At 38.9% G+C, this 16,695-nt stretch overlaps 2 protein-coding genes across 7 annotated transcripts in view; one reads left to right on the forward strand and one right to left on the reverse strand.

Annotated features, from left to right (window-relative positions):
• Positions 1–10,929, reverse strand: part of LOC125330664 (cytochrome P450 2J2-like) — a 21,100-nt gene extending 10,171 nt beyond the window's left edge. For 2 of the 6 annotated variants that reach the window (XM_048314057.1, XM_048314058.1), the window contains exon 1: positions 128–286. In XM_048314057.1, coding sequence (XP_048170014.1) covers positions 128–205 — 78 coding nt within the window. In that variant the 5' untranslated portion in view covers positions 206–286. Of the gene's footprint in view, positions 1–127; positions 291–1,493; positions 1,567–1,641 lie in introns of those variants that run through there. The other 4 variants (XR_007205675.1, XM_048314055.1, XM_048314054.1 and 1 more) reach the window with 4 other exon arrangements.
• On the forward strand, positions 7,931–16,694 carry LOC125330668 (cytochrome P450 2J2-like). Its single transcript, XM_048314063.1, has 9 exons — positions 7,931–8,101; positions 9,114–9,276; positions 9,785–9,934; positions 11,336–11,496; positions 12,381–12,554; positions 12,789–12,930; positions 13,591–13,778; positions 13,912–14,053; positions 15,786–16,694. Exons 1-9 carry the CDS (start codon positions 7,931–7,933, stop codon positions 15,962–15,964), a joined length of 1,470 nt encoding a protein of 489 aa, XP_048170020.1. The 3' UTR covers positions 15,965–16,694.
• The last annotated feature ends 1 nt before the right edge of the window (position 16,695 follows it).

Below are 16,695 nucleotides of genomic sequence, written 5' to 3' on the forward strand. Positions count from 1 at the left end.
CAGAATTATATGATTCACCTTGAACAGACAGAAAAAGTCAGTTGGCAACTAAGGGCTTTTCAGTAAGAAAAACATGAAAGGAAACAAAGTCAAGGATTAAGTCCTTCCACAGATACGAACATCTTACCCTTTCCACTTGCCATTTTATTGAAAACATAGGTCTGTAGTCGCCCCGAAACATCCTCTGAGTTGGTGGTGAGACCATTCTTCACAGCTTGGAACCCATAGAGCACCACCATAGGTCTGTGACCCAACCACAGGGTGCAGATGTTGCCATAGGTTTTTGCCAGCTGCAGGTAAGATCAATGCCAAAAAAATACCCATGGGAGAAACATCAACAAACACACACACAATGGGCTGCTCTCTTCCAGCTCAGGGGTTCAGGAGGTGGAAAGGGACAGTGGCTGTGTTTTGTGGTGAGGGTGTTTTCCACAGGAAGGGTCTGGGCTCTCTCTGGGAACACACTACCCACAGAAATGTCAGCAATGAAAGAGCAAATGGTCCCTTCCTAACACTTGCCCTGGGTTACCTTTGAGATACCAACAGTAAGGTAAATGCCCTTGAGTGTTTATGGATCTGTACAAGGTTTCGTGGGAAATTTCACCTGCCCATTCTTGGTTACATTTTTCAACTCCGTATTTCATTCCCTCAGAAAAAAACCAGCATTTCTTGAAATTACAAATTCCAGGTGTAACTCTCCTTCTAGTACTGCACATTTCAATGGCAGGAACTCTTCCCATCTTATACTGAAGTACTGTCAACTGAGGCATCTTCAGCATAGATCCCATCTCTGGGTAGTGATGGGGACTGCTCTCAGGCAATTTTGTTGGTGTCCTGCAAGGACAAAGTCCCTGACTCTAGATGAAGAACCAGTACAGCTCTTTCCTCTCACAGTGATTAACATGTACCCATCAGAAAATTTTAGCATCATAGTCTTTTAAGTTCCCTTCAGCTGCAGCCAGGTACCCTCTGACCTGCAGGCTGTACTTAGCACAGAAGGAAAGGTAGCAATTTGAAAAATACTTTAACGCATTGGGTTCTTTTGTGACATTTTGGCTCAGTGGAGGATGGTGAAAACTGCAAGACTCTGTATTAACAGACTTAGCATGGACCTAATTCTTCCCATCAAATCTTTCCTTTCCCCATCATTGCAGATAAACTAAGGATGTCAAAGAGCACATCCCAGACTGGACTTCAGAGAAACAACAGATCAAAGGATTTGGCTGCATATGGGATACAATATTGTTTCTGCCCCATGACAGAAACAGAAGATATCCTGGTGTGCTTTTTGCATCTTCTGAATTCAAGACACCTTGTTTTAAAAGATTTTCAATATAAGCCTGTGATGGGAAATCTGAGAATCACTTTCTTCTTTCAAGGCCAAAGATTCCCTTAAAAATAGAAGTATTTTCTGAGGCAAAATTACTAACTTCAGGTCTGTTTAAGTTGCACACAGATCAGCTATATGAATTAGACTGTCTGCAAGTTCTTACCTTAACTTGTTTAGGCACTTCACTTCCACAATTCAACTTCTCTCAGGTTTGAGTTCTCCCTGTTACCACATCAGCCTATCAACAACCATCACCATTTTTTCCAGGTTTTGCCTCAATAGCTCTTTAGTTCACATCTGCAAATACATACCTTTTCCAGGCTCCCATGATCAGCTCTAAAGTTTATCCACCAGAAGCTTCCAATGATGGGAAATGGGGTCGGTCCAGGAGGAAATCCACGACTCTTCCATTGCAGACTCAGGAACTGCGCACTCAGAAGAAACAAAACCAAGGATATGAGAATTACACTTATCATCGTTTCACACCTCCAAACTCGTATCATAAAACTGCTATGAATCTGTCTGTTGAAATGACTCTGTATTGTTCTTCTTAACTCTTCCCTGTCACATTGAAGATTTCTGAATTTTCACCTCCCTCTTTCCTACCACTCTTCCCGATACAAGAAAATGAGGAGTATTTCCATTCTTAAGTGTTATTTAATACATCACTATGCTGCAATATGCTAATAGACACCATTATTTTAAGATCCAGCAGAGGCTGGATCAGAGAAGGTGGGAACCTCAGCCAGAAACATCCCTTTGAGCAATCAGTTTGATGGAAGGTATCATTCAAAATACTGACTACATGCATGCCAAGAGCTCAGGTACAAAGCTGCAGCTGTCAGATGAGGGCAGAAACACTCATCAGGTAGCATTCTTAGGGCAGAGGTAAAAGGAAGTAGCCAGCAGCTTTGTACAACAGTGGGTGCAGATGCAGACTTGGGAACCAAGATCAATGAACAGTTGTAATTTGAGTTTTCACAGCAAACAATACAGATGAACTGCAAATAGCACAGTGAAGAATCAAACATAACTAGTGCCGTTGGCAAAAAGTGTAACAGACCTCACATCAAACTCCATTTTGGGGCTGAGTTCTTGTTCCCTATTAGGCTTCATGAATTAGTTCCTGCCTTACCTCAGTAGCAGGAGTCCTGCTCAGCAGAATTAATTCCAGAGCCTGTAATATTTTGCTTTATTTTTAATTCACAGCACCTGAAGCAGGACATGCAAAGACCTCCTCAACACAAAACAAACAAACAAACATCCCTACAAACAGGAGCAGTTCTTAGAAGATTTCTAGAGTGCAGCCAGCAGAAGAATAAGCTGTTCGGGATGTTGGTACCAAGCTGCCTTTAGAAGAACAGCAGACCTTATGGGGATGGAGCTGCACAGTGCCCCCCCCAAAGGAGTGTCTTTAATTCCATCAGACAGGGTGAATCTAAACACTTGCAAAAGGCTGCAGAAGACAAAGAAGTCCCTGTGTGCTGACTGCTTGCCCAAAAATATACATAGCCCTGCAAAAGGAACACAAGAAGGCAATTACTGATCTTAATTGCTATTTCCACCACATCTCTCCTGTCTTGCTCTGTGCTTTCTCTGAGGCTGTTGCTCCTCTCACAGCAGAGATATCCCTGTGAGCTGTCATTCTGTCTCAATATTTGCAGTCTAAAATAACTCAACTCATCCTCGCAACTCCTCTTGCATAATACATTGGTGTTACATATCAGCTGGCAGAAACGACATCAGGCACATTTTGAAAGCTCTTTTCACATTTTACTCATTCATCCAAGTTCTTCAGTAGCATTCAAGGCACCCATCTCAACCACTGTTGACAAGGGCAAGAACACATCCCTGGAGAAAGAAGGGGGGAAAAAAAAAAAAAAAAAAAAATCCTTTCTCACACAGTAATTAATCTGAGCTGGATTCCAGAAATTTCTTCCAGTGTTCAGGAATCAGTCAGGACAGTAACCTGCATGAAAGGAAGAGTTGGTCCTAGGCTATCTCTAAACCTTTGTCCTGGCAAATTCATCCAAACAAGTCTTACCTCAAATTTTCTGTTCTGTCCACAACTTCTGACATTCCAAGTGCAGGATCTGGACTACCAGATACTGCTCTGGAAAATTGTCAAAAAGAATGCTGAGGCTGCAAATACTCAAACATTAGGAAATGCCAGAAGTAAAACTGTCTGCACAACATTAATTACTTCTTCCTGACACTTCAGTGAGAAATGGATATGTGCTGTGGTCAACTTATGAAATTCTGGCTTCTGTTGAGCTCCTCTGCAGCTGAGTGCAGAGCACTGCCAAGATTACACAGCTCTCCACAAACCAGGGAGACTGAAAGGGCACCAGGCCTTGGTAGCACCCTCACCATCAGGGCATACAGCACCACAGCACCTGTGTAAGGTCTGCATTGCTTTCACCTAAATAGCACTGCATTACAACAAAACAGGCAAAACTAACCAACCAAAAAGCCCAAATGAAACAAACAACAACAAAAACCATGGGAAAACAAAAAGAGGAATGTTTACAGCAGTCACTTTCCTTCCTTATAGCTAGAGCTCTTGCCTTTTTTAGTTCTGCTCTCACTGCATGTCAGTGATGCCAAAAACTTGGTAAATCTCTATAAGATTAGATATACCAACTGGCTTTACTTTTAGATGATTAGGATGACTATGTATTACTAACAGGAGGAGAAAGTGATGGATGTTACAATTCATTGTAATGCAGAGTGATAGAATTTAAATGAACTCCATCTGTGTGCACGAATTGTAGGACTTTGGTGCACAAATTAAGGACTAAAATACTAATAAAGTAGTTGTGAGATCAAACAGGTAGAGGCAGATGTTTACAAAGACACTTTCTGCAAGCAAGTTCTTTTGGGGAAAATCAGTTTTCCTGGTTCTAATACCTTCATTAGATATGAGCAGCACCTCTCCATGCAAGTCTTACTCATTATTATCTGACAAATACTGTCACAAGAGCTCCTCGCAGAGATGGAAGATGTTTAGCCAGCTCAGAAAACCCTATTTTCTAATGAAGATTTTAGACCAGAGGAGCGGGAAGAAAATACAGAGAAAGAACAGAACAGAAACAGTCATACCTGCCATCTACAACTTGACTTTCATTAGTCAACCTTCAAGCTCTTTGGAAAAGTGAACTTCAGGATTGATTAGCCTCAGAGAGATAAAGCAAGTTCATGAGAGTCACAGAGAAGCTATGAACAAACCTAGGAACAAAATTTGAAGTTTCAAGTCCCATTCCAGTACTTTGTCTATGCAACCTAAAGAGCTCATCAATCTTCAAGTCGCAACAAAACAGTGACAGTTGGAGGAAAAAACCCACCCAACTTTATTTATAATGCATGTAAGCAAAGTTCTCTTTTCCTGAACTGAACAGAAGCACAGAATGGGAATTTCTTTTGCTCACATTTCCCAGTCCTGTGTTCACTCCAGCTGTGCTCTAAGCCACATTCTCCCTCTCTCAGTGCTTGCCTGGACATAGAGTGTCAGTGTAACTCTCTTCCCTCAGAAAAATTCTGATGCCTCCAACCAGTTAACTGCTCCTGTTATGAAGCTCTTGAAAGATCAGGCAATGCAGGGGAGGAAGGGACAGCTAAGATGAAAAATCCAAATTAGCGTCTCCACTGGGGGAAAAAACAACAACAAAAAAACAAACAAACAAACCCCAAAACTTGCTTAGATTGCTTGTGCTGTTTAGCTTGAGGCCAGGCCAGGCAGCAAGAACACCAGGCAGTGTTTTCCAATGCCTGCTGAGCCTGTCCCTACAACAGACACAAAACAAGCCCTGATTTTCTGCCAGAGCAGATGACACACCCTCTGGGCAGAGGTGTGCCAGGAACCCTTCCCACCCCCAGCATGAACATTCATCATTTGCTTCACACCTTCCTAAAGATGCTCTTCTTTGCTTCCCCCTCCTATGGCCTGAAACCCTCATTACAAAAGCAGGTTTCCTCATCTACTCAAAACAACCAAACAATATCTGTCATCTTAATTGGAGATGCAGCTCTTGCAATAGTATTTGTGTCAGAGGAGTTTGAGCAAGATTTATGTGAAGAGCTACTGCTCACGTATACTGAAAATATTAAAAAATGCAGTATTTAAACAGCTTCCTTGCCTTTTCTCTCTTTGTGAGCTCCAGCCCAAGCTTTTGTGAAACGACTTTGCTTCACTGTATTTCAGCTTGCCCACAGCTCTCACCTAGCAGCAGGAAAACACACTCCCCACAGAGTTCAAAGGGTCAGGCTCAGCCCAATCCTCTTGGTGAGTCCAGACTTACTCAGCTTGACCCAGATTTCTCTCACATTAAGCCTTTTTTCCTTTTTGTTTTCTTTTCTTAAGTTGCATCATAATCACTGTTATTAATAGGCAACTTCAAGGCTTAACTCATCTTAATTCTGGTAATTTTAAGTGTATAAATCATACCCTCACTGATGGGTATGTGAGCATCAACAGCTTTCAGGGGTCTTTAACTGTTGAAAAACTTGCAAATTTAATAAGTGATTCTGTGCACAAATAAGAAATAGAACAGCACTCACTTCCTTTTAACCAGGCAGGATTGGCTGAAAGAAATGACGAGAAATAAAACATATGAAGAAATGAAGTTGTGATGTAGACAAACAGCAAGTGAAGTTATTTAGATATTTTCATCAGGTAACTCATTTTAAAGTCTCAAATAGCATCAAACTCTGAAAAAATGGGTGGATAAATGACTGCTCAATAGCAAAACTCAGTTAACACTGCAACTTTTGATACACATATGGAACTGTCAGAACTGGCTGACAAAACCATAGAAGTTATCGAATTTCAAACTACTTCCCTCCATTTTTTGTCTATTTAACTCTTGAACTGTAAGATTCATAGAAACATGCTGCTGGAAATGATGCTTATCAATTTTTTCTGTTTCCATTTCTCTGCCCAAAAAACCTAAACAGATAACAGAGGCATGCAGGCCTGCTCTTTGGCCTCTGATGGCTGCTCCACTTCCACACTTCCTGCAAAAGCATCCACACATGCAGCACACTAAAGAAGAAGAGGTGCATGGAACTGCACAGAGAAGTCAAGTGGTGGCTGCTCAGGAAAGTAAGGCAAGAAAATGCTGCAATGTCACTGCTGCTCTGCAGCCCCCAAAACTGCCCCTGGGCTTCCTGTCAGAACCTGAAGTTATTACAATCCACTAGAGCAAAAAAAAAAAACCAAACCAAACCAACAAATTCTCATCTACACCTTTTTTTTAAGACTGAACAATGCAAGGTTGTATTTAACACGTTTCTTTTACTAACTCCCACACACAAAAAAATTGAACTCATTAGAAAGCTAGCTGAAATGAGTGTCCACACCTGTAACTCTCGACTTCTTGAAGTTTAATTCAGTTCTTAAGAAGCCCGTGCACAGCATTAAACCTTTATATCTCAGGATCATAACCGACATTGATTCCAATCAATAATCTTGATTTTGCAGAAACTTTTTGAGCTGAAAAGGGCAGACTGAAAAATTCAGCAAGCCTGCTCAGAGAAATTATGATAAAATTTTGAAACAGGCAACTTGTGCAATTGTATGGATTTCCTTAATCTCCAATTTATACTCACAGACAGCATTAGCTGGATTCTTGAACAAGTAATTGAAAAATACTGTGTAATATATCAGTAAGTGTGAAAGGTTAAGTGTCAGGTTAGAGCTTGCTACACACCCGTACAAACCTCTCCTATAAACTTTCGGGGTCCACAAAAATAAAAAGTAAGGATTAAAAGTTTTGCCTCTTTCTTCCATTTATTTGTTCTTTTCCACAGATCAAATAGAACCTGTGCATTGTTTCACCTCCAAAATTTGCACCAGAAGATTTTAAAACTTAGCATAAAATTAAGTTTTTTTAAAAAAATCAGAAAATACAAGCCATATAATCTGATGGATAGAAAAAGACTCTCTCACTAGTGTTCACCTAATATAATTTAACCTAGAATCTGATAAAAGGGGAAACAAGATACTCTCCAAATTATTAAATTATCTTTTGTTTTTCTTTTTAAAGACAATGATTTAGCTTTATGATGTATGAATTCATTCTTTTACACCTCAGAGTCCTCGGGTATTGTGTAGATGTTTCTTCTTCTTCTACAAAGAATCCGTACAATAATTGTAGTATTTCAGAATGACAATAACTAATGCATTTCAATGTTCAACTACATGAAACTGCCTGAGCTGTTACCATTATGCAAAACTCTTGATAACCTAGGATAACTGTTCAATAATTGGCATTTTGACCCAGTATCAAGACTAAAAAGGAAACGAAAGTCTAAGTGAAAAAAGAGACAGATCACAATTACAGATCATAAAAAAAGAGTGGGTGTGGCTTGGCAGACTAAAAAGGATCACATAGTTTGGTTTTCTAAGGACTTCAGCTTGGGAAAACTGTAGATTGTCAGAGAGAGATGGCTACAGGAGGTATATCCTCAGAAAGAGTTTGGATTCAGTAGAAGAAACACATCTCCACAAATCCAAATTTTCAGAAGAAGTCATACAAAAAAAAAAAAAAAGACAAGACCAAGAAAAGCCAAAACCCAATGACAAGTTCAAATTTTGATAAAATGTTGGGGATTACTGAGATTTTTATAGCTCTGGTAGTATGTCTCCTGATTTTGCAGCTCCTAAAGCTGCAATGGATGCGTACCCAGCTTCCTCCAGGACCAGTTCCTCTCCCCATCATCGGAAATTTGTGGCTGCTGGACTTCAAACTTCGCCGAGAAACTCTCAGTAAGGTATTTATTTAATCTCTGTGGTTGAAAATCAGTCTGAATCTATTTTAACTTAAATTGTACATTGCATTGGAACAGCCTAAAATGCTAATTTTTAAACCTTAAGCTTGATTACCAGCCAGTTTCAAAGACTCTAAGGACCCTGCATTATTAAAAATATTTCTGAGCAATAAACCCCAACATTGCTTTAGTCCTTGCTATTTTCCTCTCTCTTTTGGTTACATTCTCACGAGCACTGTCACAGAATGGTATTTCTTTGGCAGTTTCATTCTGTTTCTGTGTTGATATCCAGCCCTGTAAGCCACTTCTAGTAGAGCTCCCCTTGCCTGACACCAATGTCACTGGAACACCTCCATTAGAAGACCAAACACATACTCTAAACAGACTCTTTTTTTTCCTTGTTTTCACAGTAAAAGGATTTTTTGTCTGCCATAAACAGGTTACTGCTAAAACAAAGCAGGAAAATCTGATTGCTGTTATGTTCACAGCACGACTGCTTTATAAATCAATCAAAACTACTTTTAAAAAGTAAGGAACTTGCTTCCCACTATTGCAAGGAAAAATATAAGCATGATACGATGAATGACAACAGAGGAAAATAAGAAAAATCCTGTGGAAGCTATAGAAAAGAATGCAAGAACATTTCTTTGCTTTCTTTCTAAGTTAGCATTTTGGCTCATTATTAAAATAAAGAGAAAAGCTCGGGGATTTTGCTTGTATTCATTTGTTCTTTGATTCAGAGCAGACAGAGTAACCTGCTGTTTTTCTTGCAGTGAAATTTCCAGAGGTGTTCTTCTGAGAGATGTCCTTAGCATCTATTCAATAAAGAACAATTATGTTCTGTTCCCAAAGCACACTAAGAACAGAAAGACCTTTTTTTTCTGAAACACGCAATTCAATTTCATGCCGACAAAGGGATTTAGTTACAACAATAGAAAACCCTTAAATAAATTGATATTTGAGTGCATGCTTCCCCTGGTTTATAATTATGAATTTCCTGTTATCAACTCTTCAGTTAACCAACATCTATGGAAACATCTACACTCTGTGGATGGGACAGACACCTCTGGTTGTACTGAATGGATACAAAGCAGTAAAAGATGGCATCGTCACCCACTCAGAAGAAGTTTCTGGAAGACCTCTCACCCCTTTCTACAGAGATATGATGGGCGAGAAAGGTATAAGATGTTACACAAGACTGAGGCAGGAGCAAGGTGTAAAGAAGGAAGAGGTTTTCCTGTGCACACCCATCAGCTACTGCTGTAGCAGGGCATAACTGGGCTTTCATTGCAAAAATGTTTCATGCAGAGCTAAGCATGTTAAGGAAAAACCAAAAATTTCTTGTTGTATAAAGCACATCACTCAGTCTTTTTCCTTCCCGATAGATCCAAAGGAATACTTGCCTGGAGAAGTTGCCCTTCAATTGTATCATTTCTAAACCAAAGGACTGTTCATGTAGAAGATATCTATAAACAAAGCTGTTCTGTCCTTACCAAAACTCACTCAGTTTCCAAGGACACATTTATGAGCAGCCCGAGGTGATAAAGTCCTCAGAAACCAAATCCCAGCTTCTAAAATCATTTTATCTTGTCAGTGAAATATAACCTAATCTAAATCAAAATTTGCCTTCTGAAGTGAAAAGATTTCCCTTCCCAGCAATGAACTAAGTGTTTCTGTGTTTTTCAGGTATTTTCCTGACAAATGGCCACACCTGGAAACAACAAAGACGCTTTGGCATGACAATTATAAGAAGCCTGGCACACGGTAAGAACAATTTGGAGCGTCAAATTCAAACAGAGGCCTGTCACCTTGTGGACATCTTTGCAAACACAAAAGGTAAATTCACTAGAAGAACAACACTTAGAGCTCTTCCTGAAATATTAAGGGTGGTAAAAGTTTCACAATACATTTTTACAAGTAATATAGATATTTTTGATATTAGTAGAACTTTCACTGGCTTCTTAACTGCATTCTTTACAAAAAATGTTTTGTCTGCACAGTGGGTAGTATAAAATTGTTTTTTTTAAATAAGGAGAGTTTAAAAAATGTTTATTATCAACACAGCTGGTAATAATTTTTATACTCAAGGAGTATAGAAAAACCCTCCTTAAAATACACAATGTGTGACCTGCTACAAGTCATTCTAGGACAGCAGACTTTTAGGATTTGGCAGAGAAATAACCCCAGCACAAGGAATGTATCATTCAGTTATCCAGCTAAACTTCTTTTTAAGATTTAGATGAAATAGAAACCAATAGAATTTTAGCAAGCTGCCAAAATAAAGCAATTAAATATAAATATTCTGAGCAGCCAAATCCCTCATCCACATCGTTTTCCATACTGATGTGAAAACACAGAAAGGTTGCCTGAGGTCTCTCTCCAACTCTCCTTGGACTAGGCCCATCTCTTTTCCGAGAGCAACACATTCACACATCTTTAAAATGTAGGAGAGGAAAAAAACCAGATACTCTGAGTCCCTGTACAGCCCAAATCTTCACCTACCATGCAATCTTTTCTCAATTTTAAACTCAATAAATGTATTTACTCTTTCCAAGAACAACCAAGAGCATCGGACTGAAGTCAGGGATGCATTTTCCATAGGAGTATACTTCAAAAGTTGTCCTTGCCATTGAAATGTGTACTCAATTTATTTTTTTCTGGATTTAATCCTTTTCAATGGCAGATGTTTTCCACCCTATTATATGAGCTTTGCCTTTTCAGTCTGTGGGAAAAAAATACATATATGGTTGGATTGTTAAGTTGCTACTTGAAAACCAAAAAGAGACAAGTCATTTCAGCAAAACTAAGAAAATAAAACTCTAAAATATTTTTGGCGGTTGGCGGGGAGAGGGTGGGGGGGAGGGGGGTGGTTTTTTGGTTTGGTTTTTAACTGCCAAACTTAAATATCTACCTCCATATTTGAAGGCATATGCTCTAACTGTTTGTGTTTCCATACAGCCCAGACCACAAGTCAGAGAAAGGAAAAGAGACTTTATGTTTGTCTTCTCAAAACTGATAATCACTGTGTTTTACAAGAGTAAAGAGCAGATTGAAAATTAAGATTCCCTGCACTTACAATTCATGCAGTTAATATGTATTAAACCAGGCTTCATTTACATGAAATTTATCTAAAAGTAGTCTGATCCCCCACTGTTTTAACCATTAAAAAAAAAGTCTTCCTCATTTTTCTTGTTGTAGTCTATTCAGAAGTTCTCACAGCACCTCCCATATTCACAGGCAAACCTTTTGACCCCCACACTTCCATCGTCCGTGCAATTGCAAATATCATTTGTGCTGTTGTTTTTGGTCATCGCTTCTCCAGCGAGGATGAATCTTTCAGCAAACTCATCAAAGCTATTTATTTTGTGATCTATTTTCAAGGTACTATCTGGGGCAGGGTAAGAACCTAATTTTCTTGTTCTTGTTCCTTAAGGTGCATTTGCACTTGACAAGTCAAAACAAATTAAAAGTCAGTGACAATTATTCACAAACATTTCCGTTTCCAAATGTACCATTGTTCTACAAGCTACAGTGAAGTAATAAATCAATACACACCTTCTATATGTCATTATTGGCTTCTAATCCTTCTTTATGTCTGTAAATCACGTCCTAAAGTTAAAATTCTAGATCATCAGTGATTTTCACAGATTTCCAATGAGAAGTCATTTGCAGAACACTGTGCATTTCTTAGTTCTCAAAATGAAAGCAACTTCTAAAATTTAACTTTCATTTAGTCTTGCAAATCCAGAAATGCAGTTAATAAGAACTAAGTCTTCAAGTTTATGTTCTTTTGAAAAGATATCTTGCTTCTCATGTAATTCATATTAATATCAAGATCTGAGTTATTCTGACCTTCCTGTAAGATACAGGTTACAACTTCATCACATCAAGAATATTTTTTAAGTTCTTGAAACCCTAGCTATTGCTTAAATTGTGCAGATTTTGGCACACTGGCATTCTAAAAGACTATCAGGTTCTTCATACAGGGAGGCCTAAAAAAATTACAGTAAAAAATTCAAGGTTGAGAAAATCTGTTTGTGAGTCAGATTCAGCACTCAATTACCCACCCATTTTCAGAACCCCTGTTACATTATCAGGTAATACATTATTAGGTAATGATCCAAAAAGTAAAATATAATAACATTCCCAGTATTTAATCTCTTTTACTTGTGTCTATCGCCCCTCATCCCAATTTGGTTGCCCATTTGTTGCAGCGACTTCACAATTATCAGGGAATCAGAACTGGGATCTCACATTCCTTGCTTTCTGTTTAACACCTCAGCTATACGATGCTTTCCCATGGCTCATGCACTGTCTCCCAGGGCCTCACCAGGAAGTGTTCGCATACAACGACTTCATGCACAGTTTAGTCACGAAGGAGGTCCAGGCTCATGAGAGACAGAACACAGGTGATCCACAGGATCTCATTGACTTCTACCTGGCTCAAATAACAAAAGTAAGTATCTGTTTATCACATTCTCCCTTCCTTGGCTTCAATGCCTACCACAAACACCCGCTGTTTCAGTAACTGCCAAAGGATTTTTACATGCACACTTTATTTGTGTAGCAGTGAAGGTGTTTGTTTTGGTGGGTTGCTCACTGTTTTCATCAAACGATGACAGTTTCTATGTGACTGATGAAATGTCTGAAATTATCCATTTCATAGTCCTCTTGTGAATATACCCTACAGACCAAGGACGACCCTACTTCTACATTCAATAAAGACAATATGGTTCAGACTGTGGTTGATCTTTTGCTGGGAGGGACAGAAACAACAAGCACAACCCTTCTCTGGGCACTGCTCTACATGGTACAATACCCAGAAATACAAGGTGAGCAAAAACACTATCAGAGAGAACTCCATTCAACATCATAATGAACATCATCAGTGTAATTAGCTCAACCACTTGCAAGACATCAAAAAATCCCTCAGTTGTGCACACAAATGATGTACATCACGATATACAGGATGCTGTACATCAGCAGTTAAGATCTAGAAAATGGAAGGTCAATAAATGAAACAAACAGGTGCTTCCCTGTCTGGTTCACCAGCAAAACTAGCAGAAATTAGTAGTAGCCACTGTTTTACCTCACTAGAAGGGGTTGGCAAGACAGAACAAGAAGTTAAAGACCTTTCATATGCAACCTAGCCTCCTCCTAACCTTCAAAGTGGAAAGGTTTTTTAAAGATACCTGATCTGATGCATACTTATAAACAATGGAAATTATACCTGCCATTTCAAATTTTAATCCATTTTTTGAAACACAGAACTGTACTACCCTCATCACCAAGTAGGATCTGTCTTAAATGAGACATCATCCTATGCTTTGGGGAGATGCACTTGCTCAACTGAAACCTACACAGCAGTCAAACCCCACGCCAATGCATTTCATAGCAACATAATTTATTTCCCTCCTACAGAACATTCTCATACAAAAATCTGCTGGAAAAAAATGGGGGGAAAAAGCAGGGGTATTTTCATTTCTCTGCAGAAAAGGTTCAAAGAGAGATAGAGGCTGTTCTGGAACCCTCCCATGTCATCAGCTATGAAGACCGTAAGAAGCTGCCCTACACGAATGCTGTGATTCACGAGGCTTTGCGCTACAGCAACGTCACCTCCGTTGGGGTACCTCGACAGTGCCTGAGGAGTACAACTCTGTTGGGTTTCCACATTAAAAAGGTAGAGAGGAGACCCTCCTGTTTCTTAAATCTTTGAGCTGTTAATATTTAGCGTTTATATGACATAGAAGGAAAATCTAAAAAAAAAAGAATCAAGCACGCATGGGAAACAAGATCTCTGCTGTTTCTTGCAGGGCACACTTGTGTTGCCAAATCTGCACTCTGTGGTGTACGATACTGAGCACTGGGCAACCCCTTGGAAGTTCAACCCAGATCATTTCCTTGATTTGGATGGCAACTTTGTGAACAAAGAGGCATTCTTACCTTTCTCAGCAGGTAACACCCTGACCTTGAATATTCCTGTTCGCTGTGTTTTGCTGCAAGGTTAAAAACACTATTTCTAAGATTTTAAAAACATACATTTATAAAAATGTATTTGACACAAAGATTTAAAGTCAGGTCTTCTACTGTAAGATCCACAAATATTGTTGTGCATTTGTATTTTTCATATATTCAAACAGAGGATAAGTATGGCTGGGAGACACAATGTTCTTTCTTCAGCATACATAGGCTTCCTACCATAAAGGTATCTGAGTTTTGTATCTCCTAATGTGTTAAATCAAGGTAATTCCCTGTTAAATCAAGGTAATTCCCTTAAATCAGGAAATTGATTTATTTTCACCTTACAAACAGAAAGGCCAATGACAAAAGTAATGTGATTTTTCAAAATACACAGAAAAAAATCTGTGAAGAAGTAGGAAATGAAACCTCAGTCTCCTAAATCCTACCTCAGTAGTCTAGCACCAGGTTTTCTTGTATCTGTAGAAAACTAGCAAAATCCAGTATTTTCAGTAGAATATTATTTGGCAACCAAAAAAATTGTAACTTTTCAAAAGCATATTACAATGTACAACTTAGCTAACTTACAGTGTAAAACACAGGGATTCAAAGATATGGCAAGGGAAAAAAAGAAAAAAAGAGTAAAAAAACAGTATAAAACAATTCTAGCAAGTTTCTCTAGTTTACCAGTTTCCCCAGTACAAAGATTGTAGGAAAAAAAGCAACACAAAACAGGAAACTGGTATCATTACCAAAAATTTCCCAATAAAACCACTGGGAAACAGCTGAGGCTTTTTTTGTGTTACTGTGACATTACACTATTACACACTTCTAGCAGAGAAAAAGCAAAGAGCACACTGAGTAACACACAGATTAAATGTGGTAAATCCAGATTTGAAAACAATTTGCCTAAATTGCCTGTAAATCCTAAAATCATCTTTGCAGAACAGGTATTTATCATCTTACCTCTTTCACTCACCAAATGACCATTAATTGAGACAACTAATTTGGGCTCCCATTTCAACCCTGAAATAGGACTATGTCTTCAATTTGCTCTGGTTGTTTTCTGATTATGTAATCAGATTATTTATATATTCTGAATATCTAGCTCTTTTTTTTTTTTTAGTCTGGAATACATAGATATGCTGGAATAACCCATGAAAACAATATGCCAAAATGCGTCACTGAGTCTATGTATCACTGCATATTTCACTCCCTTAGCTCACACATCTGCTCCAGACAGTGCTAGGGCTACAAGGACCCAATACACCCTTCTAAATTTCTGTTCAAGAAATCCTGATTCCATCCTTCTCCTTGGCTTCAGAACCACATCCCACAATGCTCCAGCCCCTCCCTTCTCAACGACCGAAACAAGACTCTAAAGTGTATGGAATCCAAATTTTTAAAATCTGACTTAGCTGAGAAGCAATTCATGGCCCTCACAGAGCAAGAACCAACAACGGGAAGGGAGAATCCCATACATGCTCCAGGGGTGAAAAAACCCAAGCAAACCCAAACAAAACACCAAATCAAACACTTGACAGAGATGCGCAGTTTCTCAGTTAAATGTTTCCCTCCCTCCTCCAAAAGCATCTCCTCTCCTTACAGAAGGAAATAGAAAATAATTATCTTACGTGAACAGAATTTATGGAGCTCAGTAGAAATTCATGTGAAATTCTTTTACAGAATTTAACTTTACTCAACCAACTCTCTTGGTTTTCGTCTGCAGGGCACCGGGTATGTTTAGGGGAACAGATGGCACGAGTTGAACTGTTCATCTTCTTTACCAGCCTCCTTCGGGCATTTACATTCCAGCTCCCTGAGGGAGTGAAGGAAATCAATCTGGAGTACATTTTGGGTGCAATACTGCAGCCACATCCATATAAACTCTGCGCTATTCCACGCTAGTCTGCAACACACTACAATGCTGAGACTTCAACCTGTTCATAACTGCAGATCCTTTGAAAACACATTTCACTATCTCAATCATATTCAAATGTAGGTAGCTCAACACAGCAAATGAATAGTGTTTTTATTTAGGAGTTCATCTAAGTTCATCATAGTTCATCTACTGACCTTTCTGAAATGAAAATAAGTGGACTTGCCAAAGCTCACATACTTAAGTCTTTAGCATATACAAACACACAATATTTCCAAAAAAAAATTGTATTTTCACACTTACAGTAGCAGTGGATTAGCTGTAGGATTTTAGAGAAGTGGCCCGTATCAAGTAGTTTCCTGCATATGTGCTCTGTCAGGTATCACACTCTTAAAATGGCACAACTGTTCAGTAAGCATGCTTGAATAAAATTTTCTTCAGTAAGATGTTACTCTTCCAAGTCCACAGGTCTTTTCTTACATCTTCTCACGGGAGGTAACAGTGTACACACACACAGTGTTGATTCCTTTGCTTTTCACTCTCCCACAAAGCATTATATAGTGTAGCATAAGCTTCACACACACAGAAACCAGCATAGTGTGGGGCCTCTCATAACCATGGCCCATTTAGAAATCCTTACTTTTTTTTTTTGCTTCCTCAGTATCATCACAACTCGGGTCCATGCACTTTCACAAACCTTTCCTTCTGTTTAGAAGGATTCTTGTACGATCCAATAATTTCCTATTTGAAGAGAAAGGAA

Source organism: Corvus hawaiiensis, chromosome 10 (assembly GCF_020740725.1).
Source record: "Corvus hawaiiensis isolate bCorHaw1 chromosome 10, bCorHaw1.pri.cur, whole genome shotgun sequence".
In the NCBI taxonomy this organism is placed as follows: domain Eukaryota; kingdom Metazoa; phylum Chordata; class Aves; order Passeriformes; family Corvidae; genus Corvus; species Corvus hawaiiensis.